The sequence below is a fragment of the Chionomys nivalis genome, chromosome X (genome assembly GCF_950005125.1).
Source record: "Chionomys nivalis chromosome X, mChiNiv1.1, whole genome shotgun sequence".
NCBI lineage: Eukaryota > Metazoa > Chordata > Mammalia > Rodentia > Cricetidae > Chionomys > Chionomys nivalis.
In genome coordinates, this window is record NC_080112.1 from 65,049,402 (window position 1) to 65,066,194 (window position 16,793).

Sequence of the window (16,793 nt, forward strand, 5' to 3'; positions counted from 1 at the left end):
GAAAGTAACTGAAGGAAAATCACAAACCAAGGAGTCCAACAATGCCCACAATAACTCAGACATCTAAAGACCCTTCACCAGCACAACTTGAAGAAGGGAAACACACAAACTCTACTACCAAAGGAAAGAAAGAAAGAAAGGAAAAATGACCGGAGTTAACAACCACTGGTCATTAATATCACTTAATATCAATGGACTCAACTCACCTATAAAGAGGCACAGGCTAAGAGATTGGATACGAAAACAGGATCCAACATTCTGCTGCTTACAAGAAACACACCTCAACCACAAAGACAGACATCTACTCAGAGTAAAGGGCTGGGAAAAGGTTTATCAAGCAAACGGACCTAAGAAACAAGCAGGTGTGGCCATACTAATTTCTAAGAAAGTTGACTTCAAACTAAAATCAATCAAAAGAGATGGAGATGGACATTTTTTACTCATAACAGGAACAATTCACCAGGATGAAATCTCAATCCTGAATATATATGCCCCTAATATAAAAGCACCCACTTATGTAAAAGAAACGTTACTAAAACTCAAGGCAGTCATCAAACCACACACACTAATAGTAGGAGATTTCAACACTCCTCTCTCACCAATGGACAGGTCAATCAAACAGAAACCTAACAGAGAAATAAGAGGATTAAGGGAGGTAATGAATCAAATGGACTTAACAGACATCTATAGAACATTCCACCCAAATAGGAAAGAATATACCTTCTTCTCTGCAGCTCATGGAACCTTCTCGAAAATAGACCACATACTCGGTAACAAAGCAAACTTACACAGTTACAAAAAAATATCGGTAACCACCTGTGTCTTATCAGATCACCATGGATTAAAGTTAGAATTCAACAACAATGCTATCCCCAGAAAGCCTATGAACTCATGGAAACTGGACAGTCAACTACTGAACCTCACCTGGATCAAGGAAGAAATAAAGAAAGAAATTAAAGTCTTTCTTGAATTCAATGAAAACGAAGACTCAACATACTCAAACCTATGGGACACTATGAAAGCAGTGCTAAGAGGAAAATTCATAGCATTAAGTGCCCACTTAAAGAAAACGGAGAAAGCACACATTGGAGACTTAATAGCCCACCTGAAAGCTTTAGAAAAAAAAGAAGCAGACTCACCTAGGAGAAATAGAAGACTGGAAATAATCAAATTGAGGGCTGAAATCAACAAAATAGAAACACAGAAAACAATCCAAAGAATCAATGAAACAAAAAGCTGGTTCATGGAGAAAATCAATAAGATTGATAAACCCCTATCCAAACTAATCAAACGGCGGAGAGAAAATACGCAAATTAACAAAATCAGAAACGAAAAGGGAGACATAACCACAGACTCAGAGGAAATTCAGAGAATCATTAGATCTTACTACAAAAATCTGTATGCCACAAAATTGGAAAATGTTATAGAAATGGACACTTTTTTAGATAAGTACCATATACCAAAGTTAAACCAGGACCAGGTGAACAATCTAAATAGACCTGTTAGTCGCGAAGAATTAGAAGTTGTTATAAAAAACCTCCCCACCAAAAAAAGCCCAAGTCCAGATGGCTTCAATGCAGAATTCTACCAGAACTTCCAAGAAGACCTAATACCTATACTCCTTAATGTATTTCACAATATTGAAACAGAGAAGTCATTGCCAAATTCCTTTTATGAAGCTGAAGTTACTCTGATACCAAAACCACACAAAGACACAACCAAGAAAGAGAACTACAGGCCAATCTCACTCATGAACATCGACGCAAAAATACTCAATAAAATACTGGCAAACCGAATCCAAGAACACATCAGAAAAATTATCCATTATGATCAAGTAGGCTTCATCCCAGAGATGCAGGGCTGGTTCAACATACGAAAATCTATCAATGTAATCCATCATATAAATAAACTGAAAGAAAAAAACCATATGATCATTTCATTAGATGCTGAAAAAGCATTTGACAAAATTCAACATCCCTTTATGATAAAGGTCTTAGAGAGATTAGGAATACAAGGGTCGTTCCTAACTATAATAAAAGCTATTTATAGCAAGCCGTCAGCTAACATCAAATTAAATGGAGAGAAACTCAAAGCTATTCCACTAAAATCAGGAACACGACAAGGTTGTCCACTCTCTCCATACCTCTTTAATATAGTGCTTGAAATTCTAGCAATAGCAATAAGACAACATAAGGGGATCAAAGGGATTCAAATCGGAAAGGAAGAAGTTAAACTTTCATTATTTGCAGACGATATGATAGTGTACATAAGCGACCCCAAAAACTCCAGCAAAGAACTCCTTCAGCTGATAAACACCTTTAGTAGCGTTGCAGGATACAAGATCAATTCCAAAAAATCAGTTGCCCTCCTATACACAAAGGATAAGGAAGCAGAGATGGAAATCAGAGAAGCATCACCCTTCACGATAGCCACAAATAGCATAAAATATCTTGGGGTAACCCTAACCAAGGAAGTAAAGGATCTATTTGACAAGAACTTTAAGTCAATGAAGAAAGAAATTGAGGAGGATACCAGAAAATGGAAGGATCTCCCTTGCTCTTGGATAGGGAGGATCAACATAGTAAAAATGGCAATTCTACCAAGGGCAATTTATAGATTCAATGCAATCCCCATCAAAATCCCATCAAAATTCTTCACAGATCTTGAGAGGACAATAATCAACTTTATATGGAGAAACAAAAAACCCAGGATAGCCAAAACAATCTTATATAATAAAGGATCGTCTGGAGGCATTACCATCCCTGACCTCAAACTCTATTACAGAGCCTCAGTATTGAAAACAGTTTGGTATTGGCATAAAAACAGAGAAGTCGACCAATGGAACCGAGTAGAAGACCCTGATTTTAACCCACAAACTTATGAACACCTAATTTTTGATAAAGGAGCTAAAAGTATTCAATGGAAAAAAGAGAGCATCTTCAACAAATGGTGCTGGCACAACTGGTTGTCAACGTGTAGAAGAATGAAAATAGATCCATATCTATCACCATGCACAAAACTCAAGTCCAAATGGATTAAAGACCTCAATATTAGTCTGAACACACTGAACCTGATAGAAGAAAAAGTTGGAAGTACTCTACAACATATGGGTACAGGAGATCACTTCCTACGTTTATCCCCAGCAGCACAGACATTAAGGGCAACATTGAATAAATGGGACCTCCTGAAACTGAGTAGCTTCTGTAAAGCAAAGGACACTGTCACTAAGACAAAAAGGCAACCCACTGACTGGGAGAAGATCTTCACCAACCCTGCAACAGACAAAGGTCTGATCACCAAAATATATAAAGAACTCAAGAAACTAAACTTTAAAATGCTAATGAACCCAATAAAAAAAATGGGGCACTGATCTGAACAGAGAATTCTCAACAGAAGAAATTCAAATGGCCAAAAGACACCTAAGGTCATGCTCAACCTCCTTAGCGATAAGGGAAATGCAAATTAAAACAACTTTGAGATACCATCTTACACCTGTCAGAATGGCTAAAATCAAGAACACCAATGATAGCCTTTGCTGGAGAGGTTGTGGAGAAAGAGGCACACTCATTCATTGCTGGTGGGAATGCAAACTTGTGCAACCACTTTGGAAATCAGTGTGGCGATTTCTCAGGAAATTTGGGATCAACCTACCCCAAGATCCAGTAATACCACTATTGGGAATATACCCAAGAGATGCCACATCAAATGACAAAAGTATCTGTTCAACTATGTTCATAGCAGCATTGTTTGTAATAGCCAAAACCTGGAAACAACCTAGATGCCCTTCAATGGAGGAATGGATGAAGAAAGTGTGGAATATATACATATTAGAGTACTACTCAGCAGTAAAAAACAATGACTTCTCGAATTTTGCGTGCAAATGGATGGAAATAGAAAACACTATCCTGAGTGAGGTATCCCAGACTCAAAAAGAGGAACATGGGATGTACTCACTCATAATCGGTTTCTAGCCATAAAATAAAAGACATTAAGCATATAATGTGTGATCCTATAGAAGCTAAATAAGAAAGTGAACCCAAAGAAAATCATATAGTCATCCGCATGGAGAGGGGGAAGTAGACAAGATTCCAGGGCAAAAACTGGGAACTTGCGGGTGAGGTGGCATGGGGCAAAGGGGAAATGGGATGAGAAATATGAGAAGGGGAGGATGGGAGGAGCTCGGAGGATTGGGATGGTTGGGATATAGGAAGGATGGATACGGGAGCAGCGAAGTATATATCCTATCTAAGGGAGCCATCTTAGGGTTGGCAAGAGACTTGACTCTAGAGGGGTTCGCAGGTGTCCAGGAATATGTCCCCAGCTGGTACCTTGGGCAACTAAGGAGAGGGAACCTGAAATGACCCTATCCTATACTGATGAATATCTTGCATATCACCTTAGAACCTTCATCTGGCGATGGATCGAGGTAGAGACAGAGTCTCAATTTGGAGCAACGGTCTGAGCTCTTAAGGTCCAAATGAGGAGCAGAAGGAGGGAGAACATGAGCAAAAAATCAGGACCACGAGGGATGCACCCACCCACTGTGACAGTGGAACTGATTTATTGGGAGCCCACCAAGGCCAGCTGGTCTGGGACTGAATAAGCATGGGTTGATTCCGGACTCTCTGAGCATGGCGGTCAATGAAGACTGATGAGAAGCCAAGGACAATGGCACTAGGTTTCGATCCTAATACATGAACTGGCTTTGTGGGAGCTTAGCCTGTTTGGACGCTCACCTTTCTGGACGTAGATAGAAGGACCTTGGTCTTCCCGCAGGGCAGGGAATTTGGACTGCTCTTCAGTATCGAGAGGGAGGGGGAATGGAGTGGGGGGAGGAGAAGAGGAGTGGGGATAGGGGGAGGGAAGTGGGGGGAGGGCAATATTTGGGAGGAGGGGAGGGAAATGGGAAATGGGGAGCAGGTGGAAATTTTAATTAAAAAAGAATAAAAATAAATAAATAAGTAAAAAAAAAAAAAGACCCAGTAATACCACTTTTTGGTATATATCCAAAGGATGCTCAATCGTGCCACAAGGATATGTGCTCAACTGTGTTCATAGCAGCATTGTTTGCCATAGCTAGAACCTGGAAACAACCTAAATGCCCCTCAACCTAAATGCCCCTCAGCCACACACTGAGACAATGGGGATGTTCTATCAGGAACTCACCAAGGTCAGCTGGCCTGGGTCTGAAAGAGCATGGGATAAAACCGGACTCGCTGAACATAGCAGACAATGAGGATTACTGAGAACTTAAGAACAATGGCAATGGGTTTTTGATCCTACTGCACGTACTGGCTTTGTGGGAGCCTAGGCAGTTTGGATGCTCACCTTACTAGACCTGGATGGAGGTGGGTGGTCCTTGGACTTCCCACAGGGCAGGGAACCCTGATTGCTCTTAGGGCTGACAAGGGAGGGGGACTTAATTGGGGGAGGGGGAGGGAAATGGGAGGGGGTGGCAGGGAGGATGCAGAAATCTTTAATAAATAAATTAATTAGTTTAAAAAAAATGGAGTTAGAATGGATATACTGTGCATGGTGGGGGGTGGTGACAATGTCGCTCCAGAAGATATGGATTATTAAGTCAAAATCACAGTGCCAAGCATAGGTTTCCTTCTATGAGTTATAGGTTTCTTTGAAATGAAAAGAAATAGCACAGGCATAAATTTATGCATGTGTGTGACACGTTCTCCTAAGTACACATGCACGCATCCTAGAAGTTTCAATCCTTTTGTCACAGGTCCTGGTTTACAGCAAAGAATATGAGACCACGAAAAGTATGCTCAGCTCTTTATTGACTTATGCAACAGTACACTAACAAGACAGCAACAGTTCAGCCAGAGCTACATGAGATCTGGACTGTCCTTGACACTTTTCAAAGCTAAACAAGCCGTTTTATTTAAAACACACACACACACACACGTTTTAAAATTAAACACTGAAAGCAATGAGCTATTTCCTCTTCCTTTTAAAGCTGACTCCATTGTTGTGAGCTTTAACAGATGGAACAGAGCATTAGGAAAGTGCCATAGACCGAAGCCTTTAAAAATGTGATGTTTTAGCATTCAGGTTACTAACAGAAAACCTTAAATACGCTCCTCAGTGCTTCTTCAATGAAACATAACCCTATAGTCTAAGTGCTATGATGCTCAATGCTTAGGCATGTATGGATGTTAATGTTAATGTTGAAACAGTTTGTATGAAAACTGCTCCAGGCTTATGTAAAACCATACTATTTTTGAAACATTATATTCTATTAAATAATTACCGAGGAGTCAAAGAATACTGATAAAACTGAAGATGCATTTGGAAATGAGAGACAGAAATAGCTGAGAAATTATTGACTGACTTTTTTACTTTAATTTCTAACATTTGCTTTTGGGTTCCCTTATGCTTTAGGTAAAAACCTTGCTAAAGTCTGATTTTTGGAGTTCTTCTCCAAAGTTTTAGGTGAGAATCAATGTGTTGACTTTGATTCTCTATGCAGATGGCCATTAGACAGAAAAATACAATTCTACGGAAATTTCAACATTCTTTAGGAATCAAAAATTGTGTAAGACTGTAATAAAGTGGATAGCTATAGAATAGCATAACCTATAAAATCAAGGACTAACATTAGCCATATCATTCTCATTAACTCAAACATTTGCTTTTATATATTAGATTTGTTCCAGTAAATCTTGGAATGACTGTTTATTCCAAGCAAAGGTTAGCTACATAAATCTGCTAATTAGAAAAATGCAATAACACTATTACAAATAAGATATTAGAATATTATTGGCTTAAAATTAAAAACTAACATTTTGTTATTTTAAAATTTGGATATATTCCTTATCTTTTTGTGGTTTGAATTTCATCCTAGTTGTCAAAGCTTGTCTTCATACTGGGAGGTAGCAATTTTAACATATTTTTAAATTACAGAAGATCCACGATGAAGATAGATATACCAGCCAACATCTGTGGAATATTTATTTCCCAGCAGGAAGTGAGACTCACTGAAATTCAAAATAAATTATAATAGAAGATTAAGCTTAATATGCTCTTCAAAAAATATTAGTAACAGGATTGAGAAAGAAAAATGGGAATACATTGGATTCCCCACCGGCTTCCATAGATAACTGGGGAACAACATTTTCAATGGTGTTTGCAGTATCTTCTTGTGTAGTGGAAATATTGAAGGATATATAGTCATGATCACATAAAGCTGTTAAGACATTAGGTGGGTTCTTCAGATTATCCAAAACGAGGTCACCAGAATCTTGAAGATCTTCTCCAAAATTACATATTGATGTCCCATCTAATAGTAAAAGCTGGGAGTTTTCCACACCTTGTTCCACATGTTTGTCTGTGGAAAGACAGTGCCTTGTTACATGTGACACAGGAGGAGAAGATTTAAAACAAAGTGTAATGCACATGTTTTACACTATTCTGTGTTTCGTGGAAGACATTCAGTCTTATCCCTTTACTCTGCTCAGCTACACTCAGAACTGGTTATATTAGTCAAGACAAAGATACTATTTTCTTAAAAGTTACTATCAGTCTTTCCTACTATACCTGTAGACTATCAGATTTTTTTTTGGTAATTCTGTATGGGAAAAGAGGTCTAGTTACATTTAAGTATGTGTTTGGAATTAAGGACAGAAATTTGGTGAACTACACTACCCATAAAATAGAAAACTAATTGTGAGTGACTAGCCTTAGTAAACAGCAATGAATTCTTTTCTAGAAAAGACCTTGTAGAAACTTTCAATTTCACATGAGGCACACAAAATTATACTGGGTCTTTTTAATGTTTGGCCATGGGTTTTGTCTTAAAGTCAGTTACATATTAATATACTCTCCCTGAAGTTTATAAAGTCAATATCAGAGATTTTTCTCATAATCTTAGTTAAAATAACTTATGAAATAAGAAAAGCAGTTTACACAAGCACAGACTAGGACTTCCAAATGTTAAATGGCTTGCAGAATGTCATATGGATGGTCAATTGTAAGCCTGGGTCTAGGACATACGTTTTCTGATGGTTCTACAAATATTCTTTTGTACCTTTTTCCACACTGGCTTCAAGCAGACTTCCTTTTCCTTCGTTATTCATGAGACTTAGACTCTGTATACAAAGAGAAAACACTAGATTCCTTACTAACACGCCATTTTTTTTTTAGTGATAAAGTTAAATAACTGAGGTAAACCCTTTTCCTCGAGGCTGTGACTTTATAACATGTTTTGCAAATGTGAGATTATAGTTTCAATTCTCTGCGCCCAAAGAAGCTTTTTTCTTGAGATATTAACAAAGGTTAGAAAAGTACATTTCCATTTATCTTGTTTTCTAAAAGTATAGCTTTCTTTTCTAATTGCTTTTTAGACAGAAGAAAAAAACAATTCTAGAGCCAACTGTTCTATGTAAGTCTATTTTATATTTAACTTGAACTAGTATCTACTAATATTTATTGGACAAGTAAGAAGCAAACACAGTACACACTGTTTTCCAACATGCATGTTTGACTAGTAGTAATGAGACACACCAAATATGCCTACTACACCTGACAAAAAGGAAACAATACTTCTTTCAAGTCATTCCTGTCTGAACAATACAACAAGAATGAATTACAGCAAAATCTAGCCCCATTACTCATCAATGGTAAAAGAATAATGGTTGCAACTATACAGTTTTCGTAATTGGAAAAATCATTCTGAGAGAATAGGGTTTTAGTTTTGTCTTAAAACAGCAACGGCAATAAGATCTTACTAAGCTATGACAAGAACCTGTAAATATTCTTTTAAAGACAGTTGTCTAGGAAGAATTGTGTTTTCTTACTATTTGAAGGCAAGCGAGGAAGATTTTCAAAAATTTATTATATTATTTTACACATTTTAATTAATATATAATTATACCACTTACCTCCCTCCAGTCCCTCCAAGCTTCCACCCCTCTAACTCCTTCCATGCATCCACTCTCACTTAGCAAGGAAGATTTTTGCTTGTTTGTTTTGAGATAGGGTTTCTCTATGGAGTCCTGCCTGTCCAGGAATTCACTCTGTAGACCAGTTTGGCCTTGAACTCACAGACTACCTTACAAGCGCTCAGATTAGAGGTGTGCACCACCACACCTGACTTAATAAGATAATTTTCAACAACTGGCTTTCCTATTTCTTTGTATTTCTCTTTTAATTTCTAGTAGTAACTATACTCATTTCACAACCCAATTAATTCCAGTCAAAATTCAGGACTTTTATGATAAAATCTGGGTAATAATTAGTAACAGTAATAATTTAGTATTCAGATATTTAATCATGCCAGAGACTAAAATGCAGATTTTTCCCTCTATGAAACATTTTACCTATATTTATAAAGTTATGGCATAAGAGAAAGGGGGTGGCATTCAATAGAATTTTTTTAAAAATTGGTAAAAGATGGATGATGACGTAATACTAGTGCTAAGTCAGTCTTACTAACTCAATCCTGCCCCTCCGCATTGCTGACATGTCTCTCAATAACTCAACTTTGTCATAAAAAATAATGAATTTATGGGACAATATATGTAACTTGAAAGATTCTGTTAAGCAAAATAACCTAATCCCAGAAAACCAAATGTCACATGATCTTTCTCTTCTGTAGATCCTTACTGTGTTAAATATATGTATCGTAACAGAAGTAAATATTGGTAAAAGTCAAGAAACTAGAAAGGGGCCCACTAGGGTGGAAAAAAGTGGCTTTAAGGGATCAGTATGATGAAGACAACAGAACAATGTAGAAGAGGAATACTATGGGTAAATGGGGTACAGCAATAAAAAGAGATGGAGAGAAATAAAAAGGAATAGAGACAGACATGGATCTTACATTGGTTTCTGCCATGTTATCCACATCGAGTAAATGTTCAGGTTTGTTTGTCATCAGAACAGGAAACTCATCACAGGATGGCTGAAAGAAATGAAATCCTCTTAATGTAATGACATATTAGAAATAAACATCTAAACATAATGTTTATGTATTATAAACATCTAAACATAATGTTTATTTATTATAAATAAACATCTAAACATAATGTTTATTTATTATAAATAAATATCTGGCTATCATGGAAAAGGGAGATTTTGTACAGCAATGAAAAATACTGTGAAAAGAAGGGAAATTTTGAATACATAAAACCACTATAAACAAAACATCATAATTTCATACCAAGGGATACTTCAATGTTTAATATTTTAAGTTACGAGAGAAAGGAAAACATCATGTAAAGACAAATTGTGATGTTGCTATAAGGAAGAGAGATATAATAATTTGAGAAAATGAGGAAAATATGAGATATATTAAATTAGAAAAGCCAAGGTAAAAGCACAAGCAGCCCTGAGTTCCAGGCCTGATCTTATCAGTTCTAATTTTCACATGCCATTCTGTTTTTTGAGCAATTAATATAAATGCAAGAAAGTCACAAATCTGAGTTGATGAGCTTACCTCACTGAAATTATTAAAGCCAAAGTCCACTGTATTCTCAGATAATAATGAATTTAGCTCTAGCATGTCCTCTTCCGCATGATGCATATGCGCTTCATCACTTCGAGAAACACAGAGGGAGCAAAGGTGGAGGCAAACCATGATATTCTTAGTTCAAAGAAACAATCTTAGAGAAATCCAGCAGACAATAAATTGAAAAGATTATGCTGGGTTCTCAACTAAGAAACCATAAACCAATATTGCATTTTTCAGTTACTAGCTTTTCTGAGAAATATTTGCATTTCTATAAATTATTATTATCAATATTGCTACTCAACTTGACTTTAAGAGGCTATTAAATTCTTGTAGGCCAATATCATAGGAAATCTTTTATTTTCCCTATATCTTTCTTAATCTAGTAGATCTTGGACTCAGCTCTAATGGCCAAGTCCACTAATGTTAAAAACAACTTAAAATAATCATCCCAATCAACACCGTTATTATCATGGATAGTTATGGTTCTGGTGAGACTCAGTGCCCTAAAAGATAATTTTCTTGTCTAGAGTTGTTACTATATGCACATGTCTAAGAGTCTCCACTGAAGTTTGGGATCAAACTGAGGAAGCTCTTTTGGGGTGTGTATATCAAGAGAATATTTATGTAACAGGTCTACCAAGGACTAAATGTGACCTCTGTTCTTCTGAGATTGGTCAATAAATGAGAAGCAGCAATGAGGCAGCGTAATAGAAACATAAGATGATAACACATGCAAATAGACAATCGGAAGCACTGCTGATGAAGGTGAAACAGGCAGACATTCTCAGGACAGTGATGTGCTGACAATGGTGCCTTTGGGACTCCAATTTCATAGTATTTTTGCTGAAACATGCACAACCTTCAAGTTTCAGGAAATGAAGCATTTCTCCTTTTTTCTTAGAGTTCTGTTGCAAGGAGGAAGTTTCATTGAAATTTAAGAGCTAATATTGGGTACAGAATTGAGTATTTTACAATAACAATGTTGGGTGTTCGTTTTCATTTCAGAAGAGAAACACTAAATGCACTATCAGAGTGTATCTGTAATACATGAGAAGCAATGATAATGTCAGGAATTGAGGTACCTCAGGGAAATGTTTCTTTAATCACATCTTGCTTCTCTCAGCATACTATTAAACACTTTCAAAACCATGTAAATGTACATCTAGATTAAATATGGAAGACACTGAATACCTGTTAATTATATTGTTACACAGAGTGTCTGATGTATCTTCCATCAAAACTGAATCCTGAGAAGAAAGCACTGATTCCAAATTAATATCCTCAGGTTCCTGTTCAAAGGATTCGTCAATTATTTTTTCTTGAGAAAACGGTATGGTCAAATCGAATTGAAGGGTCAGTGAATCTTCATTCACAAGTATATCAGAAGCTGGGACGTTAGGGTCTTTTCTGAAAGACAGTGCAGAAAAATATTAACTCAACATGATTCAAGAGTTCAAATCACATGAGCTATAATCTATTTATATTTGCACAAGCAGATTTTCAACACTCAGATCAAAGAATTTATATAGTGCAAATATGTTCTCCTTTAATTTCATTTATAAAACGTATGAGACAATGCTCAAACATACTGACAGTTCAAGTGGTTATTTGGCAATAAAAAATAACTAAACTAGTAATCCTAAATGAAGCAGAAATGAACCTTGGAAACACGCTAAGAGAAATAAACCAAACACAAAAGATTATTTGTGATGGGTGGTGGTGGCCCATGCCTTTAATTCCAGCACTCAGGAGGCAGAGACAGGCAGATCTCTGTGAGTTCAAGGCCAGCCTGGTCTACAGAGCAAGTTCCAAGACAGCCTCTAAAGCTACAGGAAATCCTGTCTCGAAAAACCAAAAAAATTACTTGTGCAATACACTGATGTGAAGCATCCAAAAATAGTCAAGTTTAAATTTTAGAGACACAAAATAATTCTTTTAAATGGAATGAGAAATCATATTGAGGTAATGAAAATACTCTCATAAAGAATTATGATGGAGTGTGAACAACCCAGTAATTGTACTATAAATAGCTCAAACATGAAATTCAAATGTAGAAATTTTATAATATACCTTATATACACACATAACTTAGGTCTACTATGCTTCAATTACCCAATCAGTAGATAAGTAAAATGTATATAAAGAAAATAGAATATTATTTCTGAATAAATTCTAGCACTAACCTCTGTCATTTCAATTTTAATTGAAATAGAAGTATGGGAACTATTTTCTTGTCATTTTTAAAAGGAAATATAAGGGTAAAACAAAATAATTGTTTGATTATCATATAACAAGTTATATTTAAACTCATATGAAGGGAAAAATATAAAAGCTACACTGCAAATTAAAATTTCCACTGATTAGTGTATGACTATAGCAGAGGTCAATTTCATCATAGGATTAATGATTTCTTTCCAGTAGAATAATCAGCGGATGGAGAAATGGGTCACTGTTAACACTGATATGTAATCACTGATACCAGCCAGTGTTGTTAACCTCTTCTTCCAGAAGAGCTGGGTTCAATTCCCAGAACCGTATGTTGGTTCACAACAGTCTGTAACTACAGTTCTAGGTGACCCAATGCTTTCTTCTGTTATCACTGGGAGCCAGGCACACAATTGGTGCACAGACATGCATACGGGCAAAGACCCATACCCATACACATAAATTTTATAAAATTTCTCATATAGAATAACCGATTTAGATTAGTAGCCATATTTTCCATATTTTTCTGAATTAACAATTAGAAAGTTCTCATATATTTGAGCACCTACACATTGAACCTAAGAAGATAACTTATCAGCTCAACTGTCAGGTAAATTATGTAGTTATAGATATTTGAGAGCTTTCTAATTGGCCTCTAAAGGCCATAAAGATTGAGATACACTTACTTTTTTTTCTTTAGTAATGCTTTTCAGTATACTCTGATTTTGAGATGTGCCTACGGTTAAGAATATTTACCCCATCCCCTGCTCATTTGGCAGACATGACATTCACTACCCAAAAGTCTTTAAAGATACCTATCTTCCTTCCTTCCTTCCTTCCTTCCTTCCTTCCTTCCTTCCTTCCTTCCTTCCTTCCTTCCTTCCTTCCTTCCTTCCTTTTTCATCTATCTATCTATCTATCTATCTATCTATCTATCTATCTATCTATCTATCTATCTATCTATTTTCTGTACACTACCCAAAAGGCCTGCCTATCTATCTATCTATCTATCTATCTATCTATCTATCTATCTATCTATCTATCTATCTATCTATCTATCTTCTGTACACTACCCAAAAGGCTTTAAGATATCTATCTATCTATCTATCTATCTATCTATCTATCTATCTATCTATCTATCTATCTATCTTCTTTCTTTCTTTCTTTCTTTCTTTCTTTCTTTCTCTCATTCATCTATCTATCTATCTATCTATCTATCTATCTATCTATCTATCTATCCATCCATCCTTCTTTCTTTCTTTCTCTTTCTTTCTTTCTTTCTTTCTTTCTTTCTTTCTTTCTTTCTTTCTTTCATCTATCTATCTATCTATCTATCTATCTATCTATCTATCTATCTATCTATCTATCTAGTTTCTGTACAAAAATTTAATTCAAGAACTATTGTTCTAAATTCTTTCTCTAAAAATATGACCTTTTCATTATTTTGTCCTTTAAACACATTTCTTAGACACAGATGACTTAGCAGCTTGCTAATATCCTTTGTATTCCTAGGTCTAGGACACCTATGTTCACAGTTATAATGACCTTTGCCCCAAGCATTTTATCCACATGAAAATATTCTACCTCTTGGGTTTCTCTTTGATATTGCCTTGTTATTTTATAAATATCTGCCTGCAAATAGGAGCTCACTAGAAGGCTTTTCATTCCATTTTCCCTTTGATACATATTGTTGTATAACTCTTTTCTTCCTCTACCAGACTTGTAATACTCCATCTGGTCTTCCATTTATCTAAATGGGTATCTTAAATGTCTAAACAAGGTTAGACATGATGGAGCTTGCTTTTAATCACAGTACTTGGAAGGAAGAAGCAGGCAGATTTCTATGAGTTCTAGGCAAGCCTGATGTACACAGTGAATTCCAGGGCAGTCAAGGCTACAAAGCTACAAGACTGTGTCAAAAGCAAACAAGCAAAAAAAGTCTAAACAAATGTCTAAGCATTTCATATTTTAAATGTTTAAACAAACTTTAAGGTCTTCCCTCAAAAAGTAGTCTTAAAAATAGCATACACAAACCATCATAAATAATCTTATTAAAGATTGGTTTAACAGACTGGATCAAAGAAAAACATCCCCTCACCATATTATAATCAAAACACAAAATATAGAGATTAAAGAAAGAATATTAAGAGCTGCAAAGGAAAAAGGGCAAGTTACTTATAAAGGTAAACCAATCAGACTTACACCTGACTTCTCTATGGAGGCCATGAAAGCCAGAAGGTCCTGGATAGAGGTACTGCAGAAACTAAGAGACCATGGATGCAAGCCCAGACTACTATACCCAGCCAAGCTGTCATTCACTATCAATGGAGAAAACAAGACATTCTAGGATAAGAACAAGTTTGGACAATACGTAGCCACAGGTCCAGCCCTGCGGAGAGTAATGGAAGGAAGATCACAACACAAAGAGTCCAACATAGCCAACACTGCCTACGGTGGCTCAGGGAGACACACAAACTCTACTACAAAAAATCTGAACCTTTAACAAAGAACTCATAGAAAAGTACTATTGATTACATTTAATAAAAAATTCTTCAAGTCATGGTAGCACCACATTTTGTAGGCAACAAAAAGGTGTCTGATTGGACACCTGTCTTGGCCTGCTCAAGAGTAAAGAAATCATAACTGAACTGGAAACTTAGCCAAGTTCCAGGGTCTAGAGAAGTCATGAATCTTAGAGAAGAACCTCATAAGCACCAGTTTACTGAGTCAGCATAATTCCTAACCATATACTAAATACATAATACCCAGAATGTATATAGTGCTCATCCCCCATCAAACAAACATCTCTTTGCAACAGTAGGAGACCATAACAACAACCTCGCAACTCATCAAAATGCAAAGAACAACTGATTGATTGTTGGGTGTTTAACCCCAGTGGATACATTTACAATACAACTCCTGCATCTATGGTTCAGGGAACATTGTGAAAGAGGGGGCAGAAAGACAGTAAGAGCCAGAGGACCAGGAAATATTCTGAGAGATTGTTTCTCCTAGAAATGACAGGGAAGCTATACTCATAATGCCTCAACAACATGACTACCTAAACAAGACATGAAAAGACCATCACCAATAGACTTGTTAGGAAAGAAAAAGGAAATCTCATAGGCCCCAGATTAGACACCAGCCACCTAATGACTTCTGCCATGAAAAGACCATCACCAATAGACTTGTTCGCAAAGAAAAAGGAAATCTCACAGGCCCCAGATTAGACACCAGCTACCTAATGACTTCTGAGAGTGGGAAGATTAGTTTTCTCCAGGGATAAGCTCACTAGTTCATTATCCAACACTAAGTTGTCAGACCTGAAACCATATACATACAAATAACACTAAACAGACTCAGAGGGCTGTATTTGTATATTAATGTTATATAAAACATATATAACACATATTTGAGAATTATATAATATTAATGTTATATATGTAGCATATATATATGTATATATATATATATATATATATATATATATATGAGAAAAAGAGGCCATGAATTTTTTTTTTTTTTTTTTTTTGGTTTTTCGAGACAGGGTTTCTCTGTGGTTTTGGAGCCTGTCCTGGAACTAGCTCTTGTAGACCAGGCTGGTCTCGAACTCACAGAGATCCGCCTGCCTCTGCCTCCCGAGTGCTGGGATTAAAGGCGTGCGCCACCACCGCCCGGCCGAGGCCATGAATTTGAGAGTGAGAATGGGAATGTGGGAGGGCCTACAGGGAGAAAAGGGGAAGGGAGGAACAATGCAATTATATTTAAATTTTTAGCACGTATACAAACTCTAAAAACAATTCAGTGGGTATTGGTGTATGCATGCCTGCTTGCCTGTGCATATGAATGTGGTGGGTAGAGGTCAGTATAGGATGTCTTTACCTGTCTCTGCCTTGATTTTTGGGGACAGAGTCTCTCCATTCAACATGGACCTCACTATTTAGACTGTAATGGCTAGTCAGTGGGTCTTCAAGACCTAGCCATTTCTGTCCTTCAATACTAGAGTTATAGAGTTTTGTCACTATGTTCAGCTTTTATGTGGGTGCTTAGACTTGCACAGCAAGCACTTTACCCACTGAACCATCTCCTTAGTTCCTGAAAATCTTAACTTTGTTGCCCCCCCCTT

General features: G+C 36.5%; 1 protein-coding gene across 1 annotated transcript in view; it reads right to left on the bottom strand.

Annotated features, from left to right (window-relative positions):
- Positions 1–7,040: 7,040 nt before the first annotated feature.
- The window catches only part of LOC130868458 (heat shock factor protein 3-like), a 54,775-nt gene continuing 45,022 nt past the window's right edge, over positions 7,041–16,793 (bottom strand). The window contains exons 9-12 of the mRNA XM_057760675.1: positions 11,654–11,869; positions 10,448–10,547; positions 8,042–8,102; positions 7,041–7,342 (exon numbers count right to left, since the gene is read on the bottom strand). Coding sequence (XP_057616658.1) covers positions 7,041–7,342; positions 8,042–8,102; positions 10,448–10,547; positions 11,654–11,869 — 679 coding nt within the window. The remainder of the gene's footprint in view (positions 7,343–8,041; positions 8,103–10,447; positions 10,548–11,653; positions 11,870–16,793) is intronic.